General features: G+C 43.1%; 3 protein-coding genes across 4 annotated transcripts; 1 reads left to right on the top strand and 2 right to left on the bottom strand.

The window, feature by feature from the left end:
- Positions 1-125: 125 nt before the first annotated feature.
- On the bottom strand, positions 126-7,071 carry cry4 (cryptochrome circadian regulator 4). Its single transcript, XM_039682615.2, has 11 exons — positions 6,930-7,071; positions 5,921-6,344; positions 5,545-5,661; positions 5,183-5,327; positions 3,748-3,888; positions 3,233-3,403; positions 1,916-2,056; positions 1,562-1,713; positions 869-966; positions 670-780; positions 126-555 (listed from the first exon to the last, which is right to left on the bottom strand). Exons 2-11 carry the CDS (start codon positions 6,331-6,333, stop codon positions 377-379), a joined length of 1,668 nt encoding a protein of 555 aa, XP_039538549.1. The 5' UTR covers positions 6,334-6,344; positions 6,930-7,071; the 3' UTR covers positions 126-376.
- Positions 7,072-7,721: 650 nt separating this feature from the next.
- Positions 7,722-19,077, top strand: dennd2db (DENN domain containing 2Db). Of its 2 annotated transcripts, none has more exons than XM_039682617.2 (13): positions 7,722-7,881; positions 8,620-8,715; positions 9,059-9,225; positions 9,305-9,417; positions 14,440-14,509; positions 14,606-14,683; positions 15,205-15,345; positions 15,426-15,574; positions 15,656-15,827; positions 15,917-15,967; positions 17,184-17,265; positions 17,353-17,568; positions 18,761-19,077. In XM_039682617.2, exons 1-13 carry the CDS (start codon positions 7,830-7,832, stop codon positions 18,847-18,849), a joined length of 1,476 nt encoding a protein of 491 aa, XP_039538551.2. In that variant the 5' UTR covers positions 7,722-7,829; the 3' UTR covers positions 18,850-19,077. The 2 variants fall into 2 exon arrangements, with proteins under 2 accessions (XP_039538551.2, XP_039538550.2); XM_039682616.2 differs by having other exon boundaries at positions 17,347-17,568.
- dram2b (DNA damage regulated autophagy modulator 2b) lies at positions 18,882-24,256 on the bottom strand. Its single transcript, XM_039682623.2, has 8 exons — positions 24,062-24,256; positions 23,192-23,326; positions 21,764-21,831; positions 21,536-21,678; positions 20,289-20,466; positions 20,132-20,214; positions 19,786-19,878; positions 18,882-19,707 (listed from the first exon to the last, which is right to left on the bottom strand). The coding sequence occupies exons 2-8, from the start codon at positions 23,320-23,322 to the stop codon at positions 19,585-19,587; spliced, it is 819 nt and encodes a 272-aa protein (XP_039538557.1). The 5' UTR covers positions 23,323-23,326; positions 24,062-24,256; the 3' UTR covers positions 18,882-19,584.
- Positions 24,257-25,522: the final 1,266 nt, after the last annotated feature.

Here is a 25,522-nt window from a genome sequence, read left to right as displayed (position 1 = left end):
TAAACAAAAATGTCAACCAGAAAAGCTCTTAAGAATTTATGGAATTAACAATAGCAAACAGCACTTTATTAAAATGGTAAAATGATTCATATTTATTTCTCTGACTGCATGTGAGGAGATGCAACTCTGTTACGTATGATTTTTATTTAAACACAATTTATCTTTTATTTTGCACATGATATTTAATGACAGACAAACAAAATGTGCATTAGAAAGATTTTCAAGTTTCATAATATACCTTATTTGGTTAACAAAAACTCTCATGTACAAAAAAAACCACACCAGTTCAAACGAGCAACTCCCAGTATGTTTGAGTTCAAATGAAGCGCGACATCATGCTGTTCCGTTCGGTATGTCACATGATCCTCAAGTACAGTCATGTGACATCTTCGCTGAGTCGTACAGTCTCTGGCGTCCAGCTGGAGGGGCGGGACTTTTGATCAGAGCTGCCACTCAAACGTTTCACCCCTCGGTGTGGCTCCGCCCCCTCTAGAAGCTCCTCCTCCTCCTGCAACTCACGCTTAAGCCCCGCCTCCATCGGGTCATCAGTCACATCTGCAGGGAGGTCAAACAAGTCAGTGTTTATGATAATCTGGTGGTATTTTCAAGCTTTTTAAAGAGTGAACGCTCAGCTATGTCTCAAAAGTATACGTTTATTGAGCGTTTTACCTCGCGTGAGTTCTGCCGTTTTCTGCTGCTCCGTGCGCACCTGACGCATCAAACCCAGGTTCCTCTGACTCGCCTCTGTGTGGCACACCATGGGACAAGGATAGTCCTTCCCTGCACACACACACACACACACGGGTCAAAACATTACTAAACCCCAGTGGCAGTGATGGGTTAGTTAGCGTCTAACATCTTTGCGTACCGATGATGCAGCCGGCGCTGAGTTGGACGTCTTTAGGTGCTTTCCACGGCTCGTAAATATACTGAGAGGGGAAGTTCTTCAGCACGGGCAGGTACTTCCTGCAGATCCAACACAGAAGTCATGAATACTAAACAGCAGGGGCGTGGCAGAACATCATGAATATTAAACAGCGATGGGCATGGCAGAACATCATGAATATTGAACAGCGGTGGGTGTGGCAGAACATCATGAATATTAAACAGCAGGGGCGTGGCAGAACATCATGAATATTAAACAGCAGTGGACGTGGCAGAACATCATGAATATTAAACAGCAGGGGCGTGGTAGAACATCATGAAAATATTAAACAGCAGTGGACGTGGCAGAACATCATGAATATTCAACAGCAGGGGCGTGGCAGAACATCATGAATATTAAACAGCAGGGGCGTGGCAGAACATCATGAATATTAAACAGCAGGGGCGTGGTAGAATATCATGAATATTAAACAGTAGTGGGCGTGGCAGAACATTATGAATATTAAACAGCGGTGGGAGTGGCAGAACATCATGAATATTAAACAGTAGTGGGCGTGGCAGAACATCATGAATATTAAACAGCAGGGGCGTGGTAGAATATCATGAATATCAAACAGCAGCATTTTTAAGCATTTTTTAAAGCATTTTTGCTTGTGTGGAGTGAGCGTGATCCTACCTCAGATACTGTCCTTGAGGGTCAGTCCGACGACCGAAGCGCACCGGGCAGAAGATCCTGGTGTACTTGTGGAAGAACGCGCTGGCGGACAACCACATCCAGTTCCCAGCGTTCAAGCTGTAGTCTGCGTCCAGCAGGAACTCCTCGAACACCTGAGAACAGACACGGAGGCGGCTGAAACACCTGTACGCATCACTCAATACGGGCTCACGCACCGGGTAGTTCTATGAGCTCGCCACCAGGGTGTTGACCCGAGAACTGATGGTTCTCTTAGGACCACAGAACCAGTCACAAGTGTCAGTTTTTTTTAAACATGGAGAAGCACACACACACACAGACGGCCCCTCAGCGCACCTTCATGCCCTCCTCCCAGCTGATCCACAGGTCCCCCCGGGTCAGGAAGCAGGCGACGGCGTGGCGAGCCAGGTGATGGATCCAGCCCTCCTGCCGCAGCTGGGTCATGATGGCGTCCACCCAGGGGAACCCGGTGCGGGCCTGAGGACGAGAGCGTTACTGACGCCACACAACCCAAGAGGACAGAGCAGAGTCCTGCACACGGCGGCACGCTAACGTTTGTGCAACGGGTGGAATAATGTGTCGGGTGCAGTGCGGACGTGGCTCTAATGCGGTGCGGAGGCGGGTCAGGTGCCGGTAGGCTGTGGTGCGGACGCGAGTCGGGTACGGAGCGTACGTGGGTCGGGTGCGGGGCGGACACGGGTCAGTTGTGGGTCGGATGAGGGTCAGGTGCGTAATTTAATATATTTAATATATATATTTTCATAATTTGGATAAAAGTTTTAGACTGGTTGCTTAATTGCATTGACTTAGAATGCCTAATGTTGGTTTATTGATTGTGTTAGGCACAGTGAATGACTGTGACTCAGTAAATGAATCAGTGAATGAATGACTCAGTGAATGATTGTGACTCAGTGAATGAATCAGTGAATGAATGACTCAGTGAATGATTGTGACTCAGTGAATGATTGTGACTCAGGGAATGAATCAGTGAGTGAATGACTCGGTGAATAACTGCGAATCAGTGAATGACTCAGTGAGTGAATGACTCAGTGAATGACTGTGACTCAGTGAATGAATCAGTGAGTGAATGACTCTGTGAATAACTGCGAATCAGTGAATGACTCAGTGAGTGAATGACTCAGTGAATGACTGTGACTCAGCGAATGAATCAGTGAGTGAATGACTCAGGGAATGATTGTGACTCAGGGAATGAATCAGTGAGTGAATGACTTTGACACAGCGAATGAATCAGTGAATGAATGACTCAGTGAATGACTGTGACTCAGCGAATTAATCAGTGAGTGAACGACTCAGTGAATGACTGTGACTCAGCGAATGAATCAGTGAGTGAACGACTCAGTGAATGACTGTGACTCAGCGAATGAATCAGTGAGTGAATGACTCAGTGAATGACTTTGACTCAGCGAATGAATCAGTGAGTGAACGACTCAGTGAATGACTTTGACTCAGCGAATGAATCAGTGACTGAAAGACTCAGTGAATGATTGTGACTCAGCGAATGAATCAGTGAGTGAATGACTCAGTGAATGACTGTGTTCCTGTCGTGTGTTCTGTTAGTAACTGCGGAGTGGGTTTATCAAACCGGACCCGCGCAGGACTCTGGCACAGGCGCTGAACATGCGGTTCTCTTACGGTTCTCCACTTCTCCAGAGACTCGGGCTCGTGGTACCAGCGGATCTGCAGACATATCGGGTTCCCCTCCATCTTGGTGAAGTTTGGCGTGGCGGCCGCAACGGTGTAGAAGAACTCGCGCCACAGAAGCTGGCCCTGAAGAGACACGGGCGGCAGCGAGTGGTTCTTCGACTGCGGAGGGAGAACGTCAGAAGCTCAGGGACACATCATGAACACCAGACTCTCTCCGTGTGTGTGTGTGTGTGTGTGTGTGTGGTGAGTCTGGTGAGTCAGTCGGATCGGCCTGTGTTGTTATTGCCGGAGTCTGTGAAGCTTGTGTGAAGGCTCCGCCCTCTTCTGGACGGAGGCGGAGCTAAAGCTCATTTGCATTTAAAGGGACACACACACACACAAAGAAACGACGTGCTTTTGCTCACACCCAAAAAGGGGCAAATTTGACAAGCTATAATAAATGATTTTGAGCTGAAGTTTGACACACACATCAGATCAGCAGCCGCTCTGGAGAAGAGTCTGACCTGAGCGTAGACGCTGGCGAGTCTGTGGTAGAAGCTGCGCACCGACAGACAGCCGAGGCTCAGGTACGGGCTGAGCGCTGTAGTGCTGGGCAGGAGAGAGTTCGGCACCGTACGCGGCTTGCAGTAGCTCGACACCCATCCCTACACACACACACACACACGTCAGTACCGAACCAATCAGATTCATGCAATGATATTTTTCATTCATGTTAGACTAATATTTGACCATTTCAATGACCAAACACAAATTGTAATACTTCAACTTTTAGTTAACAATAACAAAACTGACGGACTCGTTTAAAATATTTCTATTTAGATTTGATATTTTTTATTTCAGTTTAGTTTTAGAAATTACAGAAGTTATTTTATTAGTTAGTTGCCAAGGAAACATTTCAAACATTCATTTCAGTTTTTCATGTTAAATTTCTATTTGACTTCATTTCAGATTTATTTGAGTTACCAACCAGTGATTATTAAGAGTTTGATATAAAAGAGTTTTTATTATTAGTTAAGAATGAAAAAAAAAGTTTTCTAATGACTCAGTGAATTAATTACTCAGTGAACCAATCATCAGCAAATGACTCAGGTGAACAAATGACTCAGTGAACGAATGACTCAGTGAACGAACGACTCAGTGAATGAATTATTCAGTGAACCGATCAGTGAATGATATATCAGCAAATGACTCAGTGAACAAATGACTCAGTGAACGAACGACTCAGTGAATATATCAGCAAATGACTCAGTGAACGAATGACTCAGTGAACGAATTACTCAGTGAACCAATCAGTGAATAATATATCAGCAAATTACTCAGTGAACAATTGACTCAGTGAATGAACAACTCAGTCAATATATCAGCAAATGACTCAGTGAAAAAATGACTCATTGAACGATTGACTCAGTGAATTAATTACTCAGTGAACCAATCAGTGAATGATATATCAACAAATTACTCAGTGAACAAATGACTCAGTGAACGAATGACTCAGTGAATGAACGACTCAGTGAATGAACGACTCAGTGAATATATCAGCAAATGACTCAGTGAACAAATGACTCAGTGAACGAATGACTCAGCGAATGAATGATTCAATGAACAAATGACTCAGTGAATTAATGACTCAGTCAATGAATGACTCAGTGAATGAATGACTCAGTGAATATGTCAGCAAATGACTCAGTGAACAAATGACTCAGTGAACAAATGACTCAGCGAATGAATGAGTCAGTGAACAAATGACTCAGCGAATGAATGACTCAGTGAATGAATGACTCAGTGAATGAACGACTCAGTGAATATGTCAGCAAATGACTCAGTGAACAATTTACTCAGTGAACGAATGACTCAGCGAATGAATGATTCAGTGAACGAATGACTCAGTGAACGAATGACTCAGTGAACGAATGACTCAGAATGTGTGTGTAGTCGCACCTGACTCTGGAAGTGTGTGTGGAGCCTGTGGAGCGCGTGTGTCTCTCCGCCGGGCCACAGTGTCTCAGACTGAACCTCCAGACCCAGATCGGCCAGAGACGGGACGCCGTACGCCAGCTCGGGATCCGCAGGGGTCGGGCATCTCCTGCACACACACTCACACCCATCACCAACACACTCTTACCGTCGTCAATGTAAAACAAACGTGGAATTACAGTCACAGTAAGGCCCAAAACACGGCATTGCCATCACGATGAGTCACAGATTCTCCCGTCTGCGATTCATTCCCACACACACTTGGCAGACTGAAGAAGCATCTGCTCGATGAGAGCGTCAGACACACACACACACATGGTCCTTACAGGAAGTCCTCAGCACTGACGTCCCGGCACGGTTTCTCTGGCTCGCCCAAAACCGACAGAACGTGCAGGAACTTCTTGTATGTGAGCGGAGGAGAGCCGCCGTTAGCCTGAATGATCCTGGAGAGAGGCAGAAACAGGTCACACACACACACACACACACCTGAACCAGCCCATGATCCTCTCTCCCTCGAGACATCCCAGGTGTGTGTGAGATGTATGAATCTAAGGCTCTTCCAAGCTTTGAAGAGTGTCATACACACCAAGAATGGGTTCAGGGAGAGTAAATTACGGGCTAATTTTCATTTTTGGGTGAACTATGCCTTTGACGCGTTAATCACGCGGTTCTTCGCTCATGACGCGTCGTCGCGTCGCGCACCTCTGGACGTCGTACAGCGTGTGCGACACACACGTGTGCGTTTGCAGTCCGCGTTCCTCCGCGAGCGCTTGTATGTCCCGCTCCACGCGGGCGTGATACGGCTCCACCTCGGTGTCGTAGCTGATCCGCGTGATGCTCCAGCGGGTCACGAGGTCGCGCAGGACAGTCGCCGTCGAGCCGCGCAGGACGTAAAGCCGCGAGCCTAGCGCACGCAGACGCGCGTCCAGATCCTCCAGGCTCTGCAGGATGAAGCGCCAGCGGGTCGGAGCCACGGCCGTCGTCTCCTCGAGGAGCGCGCGGTCCAGCACGAACACGGGGAACAGCACGGCGGACGAGGCTAGCGCCCCCTGCAGGCCGGGGTTATCGTGCAGGCGTAGGCCTTTGCGGAACAGGTGGATGGTGCGGTGGCTCATGGCGAACGAGTCTGAAACACAGGCAATCCAACAAGCTCTTTATCAGCGGCGAGAGCGCCCAAACGTGATGTTACCATGGTAAATGTAAAAAACACGGCGTTTCAATAATGATAAGGCCAAATATATGGTATAACCATGGTAAATATAAAAAAAATGGCTTTGTCATAATGATAAGGTTCAAATGAAGGTTTTGCCATTGTAAAAAGACGGCATCACCAAAATGATAAGTCCCAAAACATGGTATTATTATGGTAATTGACAAAAATCATTATATTACTATGGTGGTGTCCAAAACATCACAATGGTACATGTGAACCTGCAGTACATTAATTAAGACAAATCTTTATATCTAACGTATATAATTAATAATATATATTTAAGTTATGATCCATTATGACAGCACCTTTAGCTTCACATTTCACCACGTGACCGAGAGATAAACATGAACACAGCTCAAATTTAATACGCATCTTTAGATTAATATGCACTGTATTGCTAGAATATTTATACATAGATCAATATTTAAATAATAATGTTTGTCATTTAACTTAATGTTTTACCGATTACTTTTTTATGATCAAAACTATGTCTCCCACCTTTAGTTCGCCTCAGACAACATCCAGTCCGACACTTCAACCAATTAAACGTTGGAAACACAAACCGTGTGTTTGAATATAATTACCGACAACTAATTAATATTTAATAGAGGATCATAACGTGTGAATATGCGAATTAGCGATAGCAGAGCCAGAACCCAAAACATCGCTTCTATGACCTGATCTCGCCCTCCTCCTCACTTCCTATTGGACGGCCACATCCATATGATACTGAAATCGGGCTTCTGATTGGTCACCTCCGTTCAGGCTCACATTCCTCAGCATGTGATTGGACGTGACGACTGTAACTCAAATGTAAACAACCGGCGTTCTAGTCTAGCCATGAGTGATATGGGAAACAAATCAAACATTAAATACCCAACATTAGTTTTGTAAAACAGTGATATTGAAGTAGTTTGAAGGAGTGAATCGACATCGCAGCGCGTGTTTAGTGTGGATTAGGTCAAACTACTGAATGTAGGTCAAATCTCGCGACCTCTAGTGGACATAATAAACACACATAACATGATCATAAAGGGGTTGTTTTAAAATTACTTGTCACATCACCACCAAATAATGGCATTAGTGTGTGTTGGTAGTAATTTTCGTTGAAAGAGTCCATTCACGTCTCTATTTTCTTGATATGACTATATATAATTATATTTCACAATCAATTATTTAATTCAGTTTATTAAATGAAGCCTACACACGAATTCATGTTTATCATAAGCGCGGTGAGTTTGGCTGTGGGCGTGGCTAAACGTGGAGACCCCGCCCCTCCGCTGGACACGTGTTTGATCGCCACTGACAGGCTGTCTCTCTCTCTTTCTCTCTCTCTGTCTCTCTATCTTTGTGAGTGTGTGTGTGTTCGAGTCAGAGATTCAGCAGCATCAGACAGAGATGAACAGAGAGAAGTGGAGGACTGCACAACAACTACACACTCCGTCCGACAGTGAGTACAAACACACACACATAACACTCATTAAATGATAAACACACACACATTGACCATGGTAAACACATGTTGAGGTGTAATACTGAGCTCATGATGTTTACCGCCTCAGCCTCTGAAAACTGCTATTTTTATGTTTGTCCATTGTAAGTTTGTGATGAAGTAACTTTAGCACAAATGTAAGTGTGTGTTAAAGACTGAAGACTTAAAGGTTTTAGGAAGTTCCTGAGCTGAAGTGTGTGACGGATGAACTGTCTTCTGTTGTAGAAGTGAGACTTGAAGACTGTGTGTGTCTTGTTTCTCTTTATCACACACACACACACTCTTGTTCTGTTTGTTTGGCCTCTTGAACCTTGACTGGAAATAAGAAAATGAAAGCGGAAAATGATTCAGTCCTAATTTCTTCAGAGTTTCCCACCAAGTGGAATTAAAGGAGGAGTTCACTTTAAAAACACTTTAGCTGATAATTTACTCGCCCCCTCGTCATCCAGGATGTCAACGTCTTTCTTTCTTCAGTGGAAAAGAAATTAAGGTTTTTGATTAAAACATTCCAGCATTTTCTCCATATAATGGACTTCAATGGGGTCCAAACGGTTCAAGGTCCAAAAGTCACTTTCAGTGCAGCTTTAAACGACACCAGACGATGAATAAGGGTCTTATCAATAAATAAGCTCAAGTGCTCGCCTTGCTCTGACGTGTCACTATCATTGTAGATTAACAGTGTGTGTGTGTGTGTAGCTGGTGTCCTGGCGTGTGGATCAGAAATGGATCTCGGAGCCATGAAGAAGATCAGCTCCATGTTCTCGACGCTTCAGGAGAAACTGCACAGATCCAGTGAGTCTCTCTCTCTCTCTCACACACACACACACACACACATCCTCTTTCACACGTTCACCTAGTCTCTAACCACATGTGCATCTTCAGCAGGTACACACACACTCATTTATGATGGACAGATGCGCTTGTATGACAGTCTGTGGGTTGTGCTGGACTCTTGCTGTGTCTTGAATAAATGTTGTTGTTTGCTGAAGTGGATCTGATGAGTGATGCGTTTCCTGTGAGGTTTGGCAGCACAATGAGTCAGTGAGCGTCGCATCGCTGTGGTTCCTCGCTGTTAAAGGTCTTGTGTGTGTTTGTAAGGAAAAACAAACGTGTGTGTGTGTGTGTGTGTGTGTAGAGCGCAGCGCCTCCGACCCCTCCGCACCGCCGGCCCCGAGGCCTGAGCCGGCTCCGGACCGCAGTCACACGGGTCAGCTGTTCTTCGAGTACCTGCTGGTGGTCAGTCTGAGGAAGAGGAAGAGCGAGGAAGCTTACGAGCCTCACATCACGTACCAGTTCCCCAAGGTCAGACTCAGGCCTCGTATCGTCATCATATATACATCAGTGTATACTGACCTGTGTGTGTGTGTGTGTGTGTGTGTAGCGTGAGGTGATGGGGCGACGGCAGCGAGAGGAAGAGGAGAAGTGCATGAAGGCCGCTCATCTCTTCTGCTTCCCTGAGGGAATCAACTGGGCACCTCTGACTGAGTACAGCAGGTACACACACACACACACACACACACACACACACACACACACACACACAGAAGGTCAGAAGAAAATTAAAATTAGAACTTTCTGAGTGAATCTCTGAGTGACTCTCTGAGTGACTCTGACTGACTCAACTATTTGAATTATTCTCTTTGAAACTTTTAATCATTGTATGAACCAGTCACAATCAAATGATCCATCAATAATCAATTGACTCTCTGAGTGACTTTCTGAACGACTCTCTGAATGAATCTCTGAATGACTCTCTAAGTGACTGTCTGAGTGACTCTCTAAGCGACTCTCTGAATGACTCTTTGAATGATTCTCTGACTGACTCTAAGCAACTCTCTAAGCGACTCTCTGAATGACTCTCTGACTGACTCTGAGTGACTCTGAGTGATTCTCTAAGCGACTCTCTGAATGACTCTCTGAATGACTCTGAGTGACTCTCTTAGCGACTCTCTGAGTGACTCTCTAAGTGACTCTCTGAATGACTCTGAGTGACTCTCTGAATGACTCTCTGACTGACTCTGAATGACTCTCTGACTGACTCTAAGCGACTCTCTGAATGACTCTCTGACTGACTCTGAATGACTCTCTAAGCGACTCTTTGAATGACTCTCTGACTGACTCTGAGTGACTCTCTGAATGACTCTCTGAATGACTCTCTAAGCGACTCTCTGAATGACTCTCTGAATGACTCTCTGACTGACTCTGAGTGACTCTCTGAATGACTCTCTGAATGACTCTCTAAGTGACTCTCTGAATGACTCTCTGAATGACTCTCTGACTGACTCTCTGAATGACTCTGACTGACTCTGAGTGACTCTCTGAATGACTCTCTGACTGACTCTGAGTGACTCTCTGACTGACTCTGAGTGACTCTCTGAATGACTCTCTGAATGACTCTCTGACTCTGAATGACTCTCTGACTGACTCTGAGTGACTCTGAATGACTCTCTGAGTGACTCTCTGACTGACTCTGAATGACTCTCTGAGGCCCCGTCCACACTACTGCGTTTTCGTTTAAAAACGGAGAATTAAAACGAATACGATCTCCGTCCACACCAGCGTTTTATCTGCGTATTAGAAACGATCTCCGTCCACATTAAAACGACTGAAAACGCAGATTACGTGACCATTCACCAACACTGGGCATGTGCGTGCCGGTGTAAACAGTGATTGACGAATCAGGGAAGGATACGTCATGACTGATAACACCCAATCATAGAGCCAAGCGTCAGCCTCTGCGTCTTCGTTTCTAAACTCCTCCGTTTTGTCTCGTCCACACTAAAACGCCCTCCGGAGATTCAAAACGCAGCTGCAGCGTTTCTAAACTTCTCCGTTTTAGGTCTTCGTTTTTCCCGTTTTAGTGTGGACGGGAGGTGCAAACGTAGTAAAAGGTCTCCGTTTTTAAACGAAAACGCAGTAGTGTGGACGGGGCCTGAGTGACACTCTGACTGACTCTGAGTGACTCTCTGACTGACTCTGAGTGACTCTCTGACTGACTCTGAATGACTCTCTGACTGACTCTGACTGACTCTGACTGACTCTGAGTGACTCTTTGACTGACTCTGAGTGACTCTCTGACTCTGAATGACTCTCTGACTGACTCTGAGTGACTCTGAATGACTCTCTGAGTGACTCTCTGACTGACTCTGAATGACTCTCTGAATGACTCTGACTGACTCTGAGTCAGTGTTGCCACAGTTACTTTGAAAAAGTAACTAAGTTATTTTACAAGTTACTTGCTTTTTAAAGTAACTAAGTTACTTTACAAGTTACTTGATTTTAAAAGTAACTAAGTTACTTACAAGTTACTTTTATTAGTTACATTCAGCAGTTGCCGACAACACACCTCAACATAACGACCTTAACATAAAAAAAACACACGATCTCAACATAAAAATGATAACCAGTTTTGCCAACATTCACTTTATTGGAAGTGTATTTTTAACAGTAACATCAACAATCTATCTCCTGTCATTTAAAGTTTAACTTAAAAACTATTTCCTGAAAAAAACATGTTTTACAAAAAAAAAAAGTCTTTCTTGACTCAACTTAAGTCTTTCTTCACCTCACTTAACATAAATACTTTTTTTTATAAAAAATAAAATAAAGACAGCCTTTCTTGTCTTCACTTAACATAAATACTTGTCTTTATAAAAATGTAAAATATAGACTATAAAATTTCTTGACCTGACATATTTAACAGTTAACACTGTGACAAAACTTACTATTCATAATCTACATTTTTTCTTTTTTTATCTTAATCTTTAATCCCATGTTATGAGTTAATGAGAGAGGCGAGTAAAACCAGTGGTTGTACATCATTAACAGAAGCTTCTCAAACCTCTCGGGTTGAAACGAAGGCGAATCAACCGTGTTTAATCGCAGCATTTCCTCCACACCAAACTGCCCGACCAACTTCTTCAACTCTCCCCACTTACTGGTTTTGCAACGAAGTCCAGCTTTTGTGGTGGGGAACCTGCTCTCTGCTTCGCATCACCTGGCGTGACTTGCTCTGTAAGTTTGACTGTGCGGTGCTGCGAATCCAAATGTTTTTGTTTTTTTCAAATTTGACGAAGTGTTTCTGTAGGTAGATAACACTTTGTCACCGCCAGCAGTTTACAACGGACCTTAATGTTGCCATCTTTAGCTGAGACAAACGCAAAATAGTGACTGTATTTCCAGCTAGAAAAAGCGCATCTCTCTCCTCCCTCCAACGTTGTTTACATTTGTGTCGCTGCGTGCGTGGTACACGTGACGTGAACCTCATGCTGAAAACGTGACTTGTCGCGCACACTCCCCGAGATGCAATAAGAAATATATATATATATATATTTACTAAGGAAAATTACAAAAATAGTAACGCACAGTGACCTGGATAAGTAACTTTAATCTGATTACTGGTTTTGAAACAGTAACGCGTTATATTACTCGTTACTGAAAAAAGGGGTCAAATTAGAATAACGCGTTACTTAGTAACGCGTTACCGGCATCACTGCTCTGAGTGAGTCTCTGAATGACTCTGACTGACTCTGAGTGACTCTCTGAATGACTCTGACTGACTCTGAGTGACTCTCTGAATGACTCTGAATGACTCTGAGTGACTCTCTGACTGACTCTGAGTGACTCTCTGAATGACTCTGAATGACTCTCTGAATGACTCTGACTGACTCTGAGTGACTCTTTGACTGACTCTGTGTGACTCTCTGAATGACTCTGAGTGACTCTTTGACTGACTCTGAATGACTCTGAGTGACTCTCTGACTGACTCTGAGTGACTCTCTGAATGACTCTCTGAATGACTCTGACTGACTCTGAGTGACTCTCTGAATGACTCTCTGACTGACTCTGAGTGACTCTCTGACTGACTCTGAGTGACTCTCTGAATGACTCTGAGTGACTCTCTGAATGACTCTCTGACTGACTCTGAGTGACTCTTTGACTGACTCTGAGTGACTCTTTGACTGACTCTCTGATTGACTCTGAGTGACTCTTTGACTGACTCTGAGTGACTCTCTGACTGACTCTGAATGACTCTGAGTGACTCTCTGAATGACTCTGACTGACTCTGAGTGACTCTTTGACTGACTCTGAGTGACTCTCTGAATGACTCTGACTGACTCTGAGTGACTCTTTGACTGACTCTGAGTGACTCTCTGACTCTGAATGACTCTCTGACTGACTCTGAGTGACTCTGAATGACTCTCTGAGTGACTCTCTGACTGACTCTGAATGACTCTCTGAATGACTCTGACTGACTCTGAATGACTCTCTGAATGACTCTGACTGACTCTGAGTGACTCTCTGACTGACTCTGAGTGACTCTCTGAATGACTCTGACTGACTCTGAGTGACTCTCTGAATGACTCTGAGTGACTCTCTGACTGACTCTGAGTGACTCTCTGAATGACTCTGAATGACTCTCTGAATGACTCTGACTGACTCTGAGTGACTCTTTGACTGACTCTGTGTGACTCTCTGAATGACTCGGAGTGACTCTTTGACTGACTCTGAATGACTCTGAGTGACTCTCTGACTGACTCTGAGTGACTCTCTGAATGACTCTCTGAATGACTCTGACTGACTCTGAGTGACTCTCTGAATGACTCTCTGACTGACTCTGAGTGACTCTCTGACTGACTCTGAGTGACTCTCTTAATGACTCTGACTGACTCTGAGTGACTCTCTGAATGACTCTCTGACTGACTCTGAGTGACTCTTTGACTGACTCTCTGACTGACTCTGAGTGACTCTTTGACTGACTCTGAGTGACTCTCTGACTGACTCTGAATGACTCTGAGTGACTCTCTGAATGACTCTGACTGACTCTGAGTGACTCTTTGACTGACTCTGAGTGACTCTCTGAATGACTCTGACTGACTCTGAGTGACTCTTTGACTGACTCTGAGTGACTCTCTGAGTGACTCTTTGACTGACTCTGAGTGACTCTCTGACTGACTCTGAATGACTCTGAGTGACTCTCTGAATGACTCTGACTGACTCTGAGTGACTCTTTGACTGACTCTGAGTGACTCTCTGAATGACTCTGAATGACTCTGAGTGACTCTTTGACTGACTCTGAGTGACTCTCTGACTGACTCTGAATGACTCTGAGTGACTCTCTGAATGACTCTGACTGACTCTGAGTGACTCTTTGACTGACTCTGAGTGACTCTCTGAATGACTCTCTGAATGACTCTGACTGACTCTGAGTGACTCTCTGACTGACTCTGAATGACTCTCTGAATGACTTTGACTGACTCTGAGTGACTCTCTGAATGACTCTGACTGACTCTGAGTGACTCTTTGACTGACTCTGAGTGACTCTCTGAATGACTCTGACTGACTCTGAGTGACTCTTTGACTGACTCTGAGTGACTCTCTGAATGACTCTGAGTGACTCTCTTGCACTCGGACAGTGTTTTCCCGATGTTCGAAGCGATCTCTTCCCGCCTGGTCGTCAGTAGCTTGTGTTGCGTCTCTGATGCCGTGTGTGTGTGTGTGTGTGCTTCTCCGCAGCGAGACGTTCTCGTTCGTCTTGACGGAAGTCGACGGCAGCCGCAGGAACGGATACTGCAGGAGGCTCCTGGTAATCAGCGATTTATATCTCGATCATGAATATCCATATGGTGTGTGAGTCACTGAGGAGGACTGTGTGTGTGTGTGTGTGTGTGTGTCCCGTCAGCCGGGCGGCAGCGGCGCTCGTGTTCCCGAAGCGTACTGCATCATCAGCCGCGTGGCCTGTTTCGGACTCTTTTCGAAGGTGAAGCTACACACACACACAATATTAACCCATTGTTTTCCAGGTTTCGTTCGCAGCGCCTGTACGAACTGTTGCCGTGACTTTTATTTTGACGGCGCTGAGAACGACTGAATCTCGCAGTGCTCACGTTCTCCATGTTCAGGAGTTTACGATCTGTCCGACACACTATCAGAGAGAAGCGTTACACATGTAAAGTAGACAGTGATGAAGAGTTATGAGTATAAATATATAGTCTATAATCACCATGGTTTTTAAAAATGGCGGGTTCTGGTGTTTGGCGTGCGTTCGGCCAATCAGAGAACACTACCGTCACGGATAGTTCCTGTAGCGCTGGCTTAGACCGACTCTGAACTAGGAGGAAATTACTTCCTCCAAAAAATCGTTCCTAGAACTAAAATCACTCCTAGTTCCTGCGGCGCGAACACGCCAAACTCCGGGAACTCCCGCCTATAGTTCAGGGACCCGTGAGAAGGATCCTCCGGCACGAAAGCTCCTGTCAACGGATCAGTGTGTGTGAGCAGATCTTCGACGAGGTGGAGAAGCGGAGGCTGATCTCCAAAGCCATGATCTACCCGTTCATGCAGAGCCTGCGGGAGGCGCCACTGCCAGCGCCGGGACACACCGTCCGGATCAGCAGCTTCATCCCGGAGGCGGGAACAGAGGTGCGTATGATCGCCGCGGACACACACACACACACTCACACACACTGCTGCGGTGTTGACAACGCTCGCTTTGGTCTCAGGTCATCAGTCTGACGCGGCCCGCCGACTCCTGGCTGGAGCACGTGGACTTCCGGTCGCTCTTCCGCTTCCTGACGGACGAGGAGCTGCTGATGGTGTTCAGCGCCGCCGTGATGGAGCGACGCATCATCTTCCTCTCGGAGGAGCTCAGGTGACCGGCAGCCAATCAGCTGAGTGCATTAGTGCCCGCCTACTTTTACTGTGGCGGTAATGAGTGTGTGTGTGTGTTCAGCACTCTCTCGCAGGTTCTCCACGCTGTAGCTGCTCTCCTGTATCCGTTCGTGTGGCAGCACACCTTCATCTCCATCGTTCCCACGGTTCTGATCGACGTGTGCGCGGCGCCGACGCCGTTCCTGCTGGGGGTCCAGAAGAACATGCTGGATCTGCTGACGGACCACAGCGACGTCAGTCCCCTCTCATCACTGTCACTCAGTGTGTGTGTGTGTTCACGATACACCGATCGCTTATCATGTTCTCGGCTTGTGTTTCACAGTTGATGATCGTTGATCTGTCGGCTGGGGCACAAACTAGATTCATCTCAAGAGTGAGTCACACACACACACACACACACACACACACAGTCTCTCTGATTTCATTTATTCACACGAGTTTCACATGAGTCTCATTACCGTCTACTGAGACGAGGTGTGTGTTTGTTGTTCCAGTCACCCAAAACAACCTCGCAAACACATTGCAAAATAAACCAATCCTTCTGAAAACACTTTAGCAGCTACGTAGCAACCACACAGAACATCCTAGCAATCGAACAGCATTGTACTAAAAACTAATTAAAACAACTTGGCAACCATCCTACAATAACATTCTGAACTAAAAACCACACACAACAATCTAGTTACCACCTATAACAGCCTAGCAACTGCATAACGACGCCTTGGAAACCACCCAGAGCTCCCTAGCAAGCACATAGCAATGTGCTAGAACACACAAACAACTGCATAGCAACGCCCTTGAAACCACCCAGAACACCCTAGCAACCACATAGCAACATGCCAAAAACACCCAGAACATCCGATCAGCCGTATTGCAATGTGATTAAAGACACTCTAGCAACTGTAGAACACATTATATCAACTGAACAGCAAGACCCTAGCAACCATAATAGTAGAACCATGATTTTAGTACGATTACAACCTTTTACAACTTAATGCTAACTATCCTCACCAACCTAGCAACGTGTTCAAAACACTCTAGTAACTGTAGAACACTTTATCCACAGTATGGCAACGCCCTAGCAACCATGATATAAGTACAATAACAACCACTCAAAATGACTTACCCACATCCCGGTAACAAACCAGAACAGCCTAGCAACCACATAGCAACGTGTGAAAAAACTCTAGGAATCGTATAACACATTACCCGTTGTATAGCAATGCCCTAGCAACCGTGATAGCAGTAGGCTTACAACCACTCACAACAACTTAATGGCCCCGCCATGGCAACAAGCCAGAGCAACCACATAGCAATGTGATAAAGACACTCTAGCAACTGTAGAACACATTATTCACTGTATAGCAACACCCTAGCAACCGTGGCAGAAGTACACTAAGAACCGCTCAACAAGACAGAGCACCCTAGCGACTGCATAACAATGTGTTAGACACTCTAGCAACTGTAGAACACATTATCCACTGTATAGCAACCGTGATAGAAGGACACTAACAACTTCTTAAGAAGCCAGAGCACCCTAGCGACCGCATAGCAACGCCCTAGAGACAATAACGACTGTGTGTTTTTAGATTGGCGACGAGGAGTCGCTCCTGCCCGCTAAACTGAGGGCGGGGCTTCTGACGAGTCTGTCCGCGCGCACACCCCACGCCAGTGAGTTCAGCCCTACTACGGTAATCACGCCCACTTCCTGTCAGACTCCCGCTCACTTCCTGCTGTCGTGTGTTCCGGCAGCCACAGACGAGCTGAACCGGCTGGTGTCCGAGGCCTTCCTGACCGTCTTCATCAAGACCGTGGGCCACTTCTCCGAACACATCAAGAGCCGCCGGTTCCAGAAGAAGAGCTTCCTGAACGCCGTGGATCATCGAGCGCACCTGAGCTTCGTCAAACCCTTCATCCAGACGCAGATGTTCGACCTCTTCGTACAGGAGGAGGAAAAGCAGCCCAACCCGAACGGTGAGAGCTAATGCTTCCAGAACGCTAGTTTTATTTATTTTAAATTACATTTTTACATTAAATGTCCTCAACTAAGCAAGCCAATGGCAATAAAAGCGAAAAGTCGTGAACAAAACCAACCAGCAACGAGGAGAATCACAACTTTGATTTGATTTCAGACAAAGGGCTTCAGTGAGGGAAAGAACAACAATCCCATGAAGCATTGCAAACCGAATCATTAAACTAAAAACAATGGAGAAATATAAAACCGCTCATTTAAAAATGCCGACAATATATTTGAAGTATTTTGAGAGTAACTTGATTATGTTATTCGCAGTGCTTCATAGGAGTGGGCGGAGCTTTTGCTTGTTTCGACTCTGATTGGTGGAATTTTCTGCACGGCATCATGGGTAACGTAGTTTTCCCCCATGAATTTAGTTAAACACGACTTCGACAACAGCAAATACCATCAATGAACAAGTTATCGTTAATAAAATAAAAAAATTTAACTAAGCGCTCTATTTCTCTGGGAACCAAATCGTAACATTCGTGAGACACTATTTAGGTCTATTATTTTTATAACCAGACACTAATGTTTATAACTAAAACACTAAATATAAAAAACTAAACAGGACATACATAAAGAATCAGGGATGCACCGATATGAGAATTTCGCCCGATACCGATAATTCTTTATATTTGAAAGCCGATAAATCTAAATCAAAAATCATTTTTGAGAGCCTGATTACAAAAACAAAAGTCTCGTCGTTAAAATCCACGTCCCATACACACAATTATAATGACGTTCTCTTCTTATTATGATGTTATGGAGCCGATACGACAGACTGTATTTAAGTGATTTTAATAATATTTTAATATTTAAAAGCTTCATGTTGAACAGTCGCATCTGAAGAGTCTCAGCCGTGGGAAATATTACATTATTTATCGGCTTTAATATATCGGACAAATGTTCGTATCGGGCCGATAACGATAACGTTAAACATGAACATACATGGACCGATACCGATACGGTGGCCGATATATCGTGCACCCCTAATAAAGCATTATGGGAAAGAGTCATGACCCTTGGAGCTTCTGTAGAGCTTCAGAGGACTGAATACAGGCTCTGTTTACTTCTGGAAAGGTTAAAAAGCAAAGAGGGCAAAAGAAGAAGTGTTTAACCTTTGAAGACGGTGTGTGTGTGTGTGTGTAGGGTTCTTCCAGCAGAAGGTGTCGGAGCACCGCGAGAGGAAGAGGAGGGAGAGGATGAAGGGCCGCTGGGTGCGCGGCGTCGTGGTCTAAACACTTCTAATCAAAAATCAGACAATCACTGGTGAATATTTAACACTGTTTATTATTATTTTATTTTTAATGTAATAAAATATAAAGTACATGTGCTGATCAGTGTGAGCGAGACTCATATTATACCTCATTCAAGTAGGAAATTATATTATACTATTATACAAACTGAAGCTTGTTTTAACATTGTGACATTATTTTCATGACATTAAACATATTTAAACTATTTAACTCGCATGTCTGGCTGTATTACTGTAGTCTTTTTTAAAATATTATCAATTATGGTTATTATTTATTAGTACTGGGAAATGATTAATCGCATCCAAAATATTTTTTTTATATAATTGTTTTATAATTTTATAAGTGTATAATTTTTTTTGTATATAAATACACACATATATATATATATTTTATATGTAAATAACACATTTTTCTTAAATATATACAGTACATGCATATTTGTGTAATTATATATACAAAATAATAATACACAGCACACACACATATATTGTGTAAACACAAACTTTATTTTGGATGCCATTAATCATTGTATTAATAAAAAATAAAAAAAAATTGAAATTCACATTTATGGAGTGTGAAATATGACCCAGTATTGTAGTTTTAATGAGGCTATTACAGTGAAGTACAGAATAGACTACATGATTCCAGCAGAAAATAAAGCGAGGAGTGTAAAACATGACGGTTGTACAGATGTTAGTGTGAGGTGTGTGTGTGTGATCAGATGCTGCCGGCGAGGAGCGGCGACGTCTCCGTCCGCGCGCGGGAAGAAGCGGGGCGCTGATGATGCGAGTCGTAAAGATGGTTGCTCTGAAGTTGCGCCTCGGCTCGTAGATTGATCTTCTGCGGACACACACACACACACATGCGCGTGTCAGAGGCGTTCAGAAGGTGTGTGTCGTCAGATGTGCGGAGCCTTACCTTGAAGTCTCGTATGTAGGTGAGGAAGAAGCTGACGAAGGACAGCGCGAGAGACCACTCAGAGATGGTGCTGACGATGTGCGGCGTGTACCCCTGAAAACAACAAAAACACTTGTTATAAAACATGGTTTATTTCAATCGTGTCTTTGTTCAGGTGTGTCTATTTGTTGCGATCGCTAATGTTTTATGTGTTATGAGTGTTTATGGTTTGCAATAACAGTAAATGTGAATGATATACAAGTTTTTTATTATTATACCATATTGGGATCGAAATTAGGAATCGATAAGCAGAATAAGAATTGTTAAAACGTTAGCCAGCGCTAACGCTAACGAGAGTTGGACTCACGGGTTCTCCGGGCGTCCAGTGGAGCTTCTTGTTGACCTCGACTCCCGGTAAAGAGCTGTACATGATCACGGACGACACGAACACTGAGCGAATCAAGGAACCAACCACATTCAACACTAATCACTACACTTCCCAGCATGCAGCGGGTGAAGGATACTGCTGATGATGCTGGCTAGCGTCCAGCCGCCGATGCTCAGGCGCGTCCAGAACACGGCTTTGCTGTGGACGTGCGGCTGCATGAGGAACGACAGCAGCGTCTGGACGAACACGTAGAGCGCGCCCACGCCGAACGTCAGCACGGCGCCCACCAGGTGCATCGAGAACAGAGTGGTTTTCTGGGAACGACACGGTTAGCTGCGGCAATCTGTACATGGCCGTTCAGACCGAACACGGACATTTTTAATTTCCTTTCCATCACACTGCGAAGAAAACTGGCCAACCAATAAGATTTGTGCATTTGGACTCTTCTACTATGCGGCAGAACTACAGAAACGTAACATCAGAACATGAAAATGCCGAAAATTAATTTCTGTGTTGGAACATTTTATTATTATTTTTAATTTAAGTTGGCCAACCAATCAAATTTGCGCTTTTTTTTTTTTTCTGGAAGCAACTGACACGAATCGGACGTAAAAAAATCAGACATTTTCTTATTTTAATTTAAACGAACGTCAGCTAACGTGTCTGTTCAGACACAAACATTTGCATGTCATCAATGCGACAGACTGTCTGAGAAGAAAATTGGCCAACCAATCAAATTTGCACTATTTTTTCCGGAATCGGCTCTATCTGTATTGTTTGATAAACATAGTTTTTCGCATTGTTTATTGGTCTGAACATACGAATCGAATCGAATGCGTAAAATCAGACAGAATTATAATGCGAAATATTTTTGTGTTGGTGCGAATTGGCGATTATTTGGCGTGAAAATTAAGAGTGATGAACATTTTAAATAATCAGACCAAATTTTAATTTCTAATTTTTACTTCTATAATTGAACATTGCGTTTGGTGTCGTCAATGTGACAGATTGACTGCGAAGAAAATTGGCCGACCAATTAAATTTGTGCCATGGCTCTTTCTGTGTTGTTTGATAAACACCTTAGCGGATAAAAAAAATCTGAATGGCTGTTTGAAAACATACAAATATGGTATTTGTATAAACACAAAAATTGAATGCGAAAAAATCTGACATAAATTTCATGCTAAACATTTTTGTGTTGGTGTTAACTGGAGAATATTTGTTGCGAATATTTTAATGCGGCTGTTAATGCGTCTATTCGATAAAACTGGCCAGCCAATAAGATTCATGCACTTGGACTATGTTGCTAAATCAGGGCGAATTTTAATTCGTGTTGGTCTGAACATCAAAGCACACACACACACACACACACACTGTACGTACCTGGAAGTTTGCGACGACGCACATGCCGAACGAGCTTCCGCAGCCCAGAGCGAGCCCGACCCGATTGAGGCAGTTCAGACGAGTGTCGGCATCATCCACTAGGGCCTGGAGCTGCTTATAGCGCACGTACATCGTAGCGACACCTGCAGGAGAACACGCAGCATTACATCCCTGAAGCACACACACACACACACACTCGTCAGCGTGAGCTCTTACGGGTCTCAGTACCTAAGAACGCCGACACATTGAGCATGAGTCCAAACACGCATCTCTCCGGCGCCACCGTCCCGGTGTCACTGCAAGCACAACACCAAACACACTCACAGGTCAAAGGTCACAGGCTGTGTATTGTATCTTAAACATAAAATAACCTGATCCGGGTTGATCAAGGCGTGCCACTGTTCTGATTTATCCCATGTTCGTTTTGCATCAAAATCCTGTCTATTCATTGTATGCGTTTGAAATATAACGTTCTGTGTTAATTTACCTAAATTAACAGAGTTTAAAATACAGGTTTGTGGCCCTCAATTTCTTTTTATTAATTAACCACTTGTAAACTTCAGTTCAGTGTTCTTTTTTCCATAAATATAGGATGCATATTAAATCTATTTTCATTGATTCGAATCGAATTTGGAATAGAATCAAAAGCTTGTGAATTTGAAACCGAATTTAGAATCGTAATCGAATCAACAGCTTGCGAATTGTAATCGAAAACCGAATTTAGAATCGAATCAAGAGCTTGCTAATCGAATTTAGAATTGAAATCGAATCAAGAGCTTGCAAATCCAATTTAGAATCAAAGAGCTTGCGAATCAAAATCAAATATCGAATCGAGAGCTTAAGAATCAAAATCAAATTTCGAATCGAATCGAGAGATGGCGACTCAAAATCAAATTTAGAATCGAATCAAGAGCTTGCGAATAGGAATCAAATCAACAGCTTGCGAATCGAAATCGAAAACCGAATTTAGAATCGAAAATCGAATCTAGAGCTTGCGAATAGGAATCGAATCAACAGCTTGCGAATCGAAATCGAAAACCGAATTTAGAATCGAAAATCGAATCGAGAGCTTGCGAATCGCAAATTGAATTTAGAATCATAATATAGGATGCATATTAAATCTATTTTCATTGTTTCGAATCGAATTTGGAATAGAATCGAAAGCTTGTGAATTTGAAACCGAATTTAGAATCATAATCGAATCAACAGCTTGCGAATCGTAATCAAACCGAATTTAGAATCGAATCAAGAGCTTGCGAATCGAATTTAGAATTGAAATCGAATCAAGAGCTTGCAAATCTAATTTAGAATCAAAGAGCTTGCGAAACAAAATCAAATATCGAATCGAGAGCTTGCGAATCAAAATCAAATTTAGAATCGAATCAAGAGCTTGCGAATAGGAATCAAATCAACAGCTTGCGAATCGAAAACCGAATTTAGAATCGAAAATCGAATCAATAGCTTGCGAATAGGAATCGAATCAACAGCTTGCAAATCGAAAACGAAAACCGAATTTAGAATCGAAAATCGAATCAAGGCGAGGGCTTGCGAATCGCAAATTGAATTTAGAATCTAAATAAAAAATAAAATCAAATTGAGAGCTTGCGAATTGAAATTGAACTATAACATCTGCATGGATGCGCGGCCCATGCTCACCTGATGTAGGGCACCAGCGGGTCCACGTGTCTCAGGACGACGGCCGTGATGTAAGCGAAGATGAAGGTGGCGGAGGTCCAGATGACCAGTGCCACGGGCAGAACACACAAGCCCTCCTGAAACCACCACATGTTCCTGAAACACACACCTCGTATTATTAGAACGGGGCGGTTCCTCTTCTCGCTTCCGCAGAGAGCATCATGGGTATTCTGGGTGAGTTTCTGCTTTTCACTTCTACTGTGTGATGGCCCAAACTGTAACAATGGTTTTTTTTTAATAAAACACTCCACACACTAAAACTTGAGGGAAGTTCAAATTAAAGAAATGGTCAAAAAATCACTAGTAGATGTTTGGATATACAGCATTATAATATATATATGTATGTTTAGAATATATTCAACATTTAAAGTCAATCAAAAAAAAAAGTCCTAAGACTAGAACGAGTATTGTTCAAAATTAATGCATAGGCGAACTTTCATAAAGGTTTTGGTCCACTTCAAATATTGACCACTGTGTGTACGTGTGTGTGTGTGTGTGTAGCTGACATTTGATAATGGCAACCCCGCATGGAATATGAATATTTTAATCAATCAGTACCATGGAATTTGAATTGTTAGGTTATTTCATGTTAAGGGTGCTTAAATTCTTCAATTAAAAATATATATTTTAATTTACTAATCATTCAAATGTTTCACTACAGATTTCTTTGGTTTCACTTTCTATTACAGATAAATCAAGTGACGTGTTCTGGCTACTGTATTAATACTAATGTCTCATTCAAATCGGTCTGAAGTTTAAAACAAAATCTGATTTAAATGTCATAATTATGATTTGATACGATGATGAACCGTTAGAGAGGAACAGCTTTACCTGTCAATCAAACAGCTAGATGATCATCTCTCAGTGTGAACAAAGGCATTTTAAATCCCCCATGAAAGGCTTTATATCTTGTTAATGGTTATATTTCATTCTTTAATATTTAAAAAAGTCCTCTTTATTCGTTTAATGCTCAGAATTCACTGTTTATTGTGTTCCTGTTTTTCTTCCGTGAGTCGTTCCGCGCATTTCCGATCAAACTCACGAGACTCGCGGAGAACCCGGATGTGGAACATTTTGGGTCGCCAGCGCGGGAAAACTCCTCCTCAACACAACAATAATGCGATTTGAGGTAAATTTTACGTTCAACATTTAGGATAATGTAATAGTTTCAGTAATTTATCGGCATATATTGTAAAATATATAGAGGGAAAAGACAGAGACATATTATTTTACAGACATAAACGACAGCGGTATTATTTACATGGAAGCCCATTTCAGCCACACTTTTTTAATCATAATTATGACACGACGACAAGAAAACTAGTAACTAAAGTCATAATAATCTGGATTTACCATCTCATTAATCAGTCTTGTTACATTCATGCTCAATATAAACAGTTCATATACATTTTCTCAAAAGATTCCAGCTGTATTTTTGCACATTTTTAGCTTTATAGCTATACTATTACATCTTAATTAGGCTTTGGGTAAATTAACTTTTGCTGAAGTACTTAAAAACAAAACAAACAAACAAAAAACACCAGGTATCATAAATATAGCAATCTTTATTTTACATGAGCGTTTATTCAAAAATCAGAGCAATGTTACAATCAAATCAACAGTTAGTCAGAAACAGGCGATTTACATAACTAATAACACTGAGTATGTCTTCAGAGAAACAAACAAACAGAAATAACATTGGACGTTTCCATCTGCAAGATTTAATGAGAGCTTAAATCTGTTGTCCCGTTTAAAGTGAAAGGATTTGGCAACAAGCGACAGAATCAAAGCTTATGAATAAGTGTGAAGAAAGTATCATACTGCAAGAGATGAATCCAGAAACGCAAACATATTTAATCCCTTACTGGAACTGTAAGAATCAACGATATCAGCAGCAGGCGCTCGTAACGAAATCAATTCCTCAAATATTAGACTTTAATCATCTGCAAATAAAAGATCATTAATTTGAACATTAATAACATCAATTGCACAAACTCAGGACATCTCACAAAAGTCATTTCAACTTTTGTTTTCGGGGTGGCAGCATCGAGCTGTTTCTACAAACTACGATTTATTATTTATTTTTATTCATATTATTCGCCTGAGAGGGACATTTAGAAATAAAGATTTGAGGAAAACAACCAGATCAACATGCAAAGTTCAAAACTTTTCCAATTCATAATATTTAAGGCAACTGTTATGTGAAACATTCAAAAGTAAAAACCAACGAGTGATTAACAGATCGATTAATTTTCGGACACGACTTTGGGTTTATACATCTTCAGCAATGAA

The sequence above is a fragment of the Pimephales promelas genome, chromosome 2 (assembly GCF_988280905.1).
Source record: "Pimephales promelas chromosome 2, fPimPro1.hap1.1, whole genome shotgun sequence".
In the NCBI taxonomy this organism is placed as follows: domain Eukaryota; kingdom Metazoa; phylum Chordata; class Actinopteri; order Cypriniformes; family Leuciscidae; genus Pimephales; species Pimephales promelas.
Note: the sequence above shows the minus strand (reverse complement) of the source record. Positions and strands in the feature narration are given on the sequence as shown.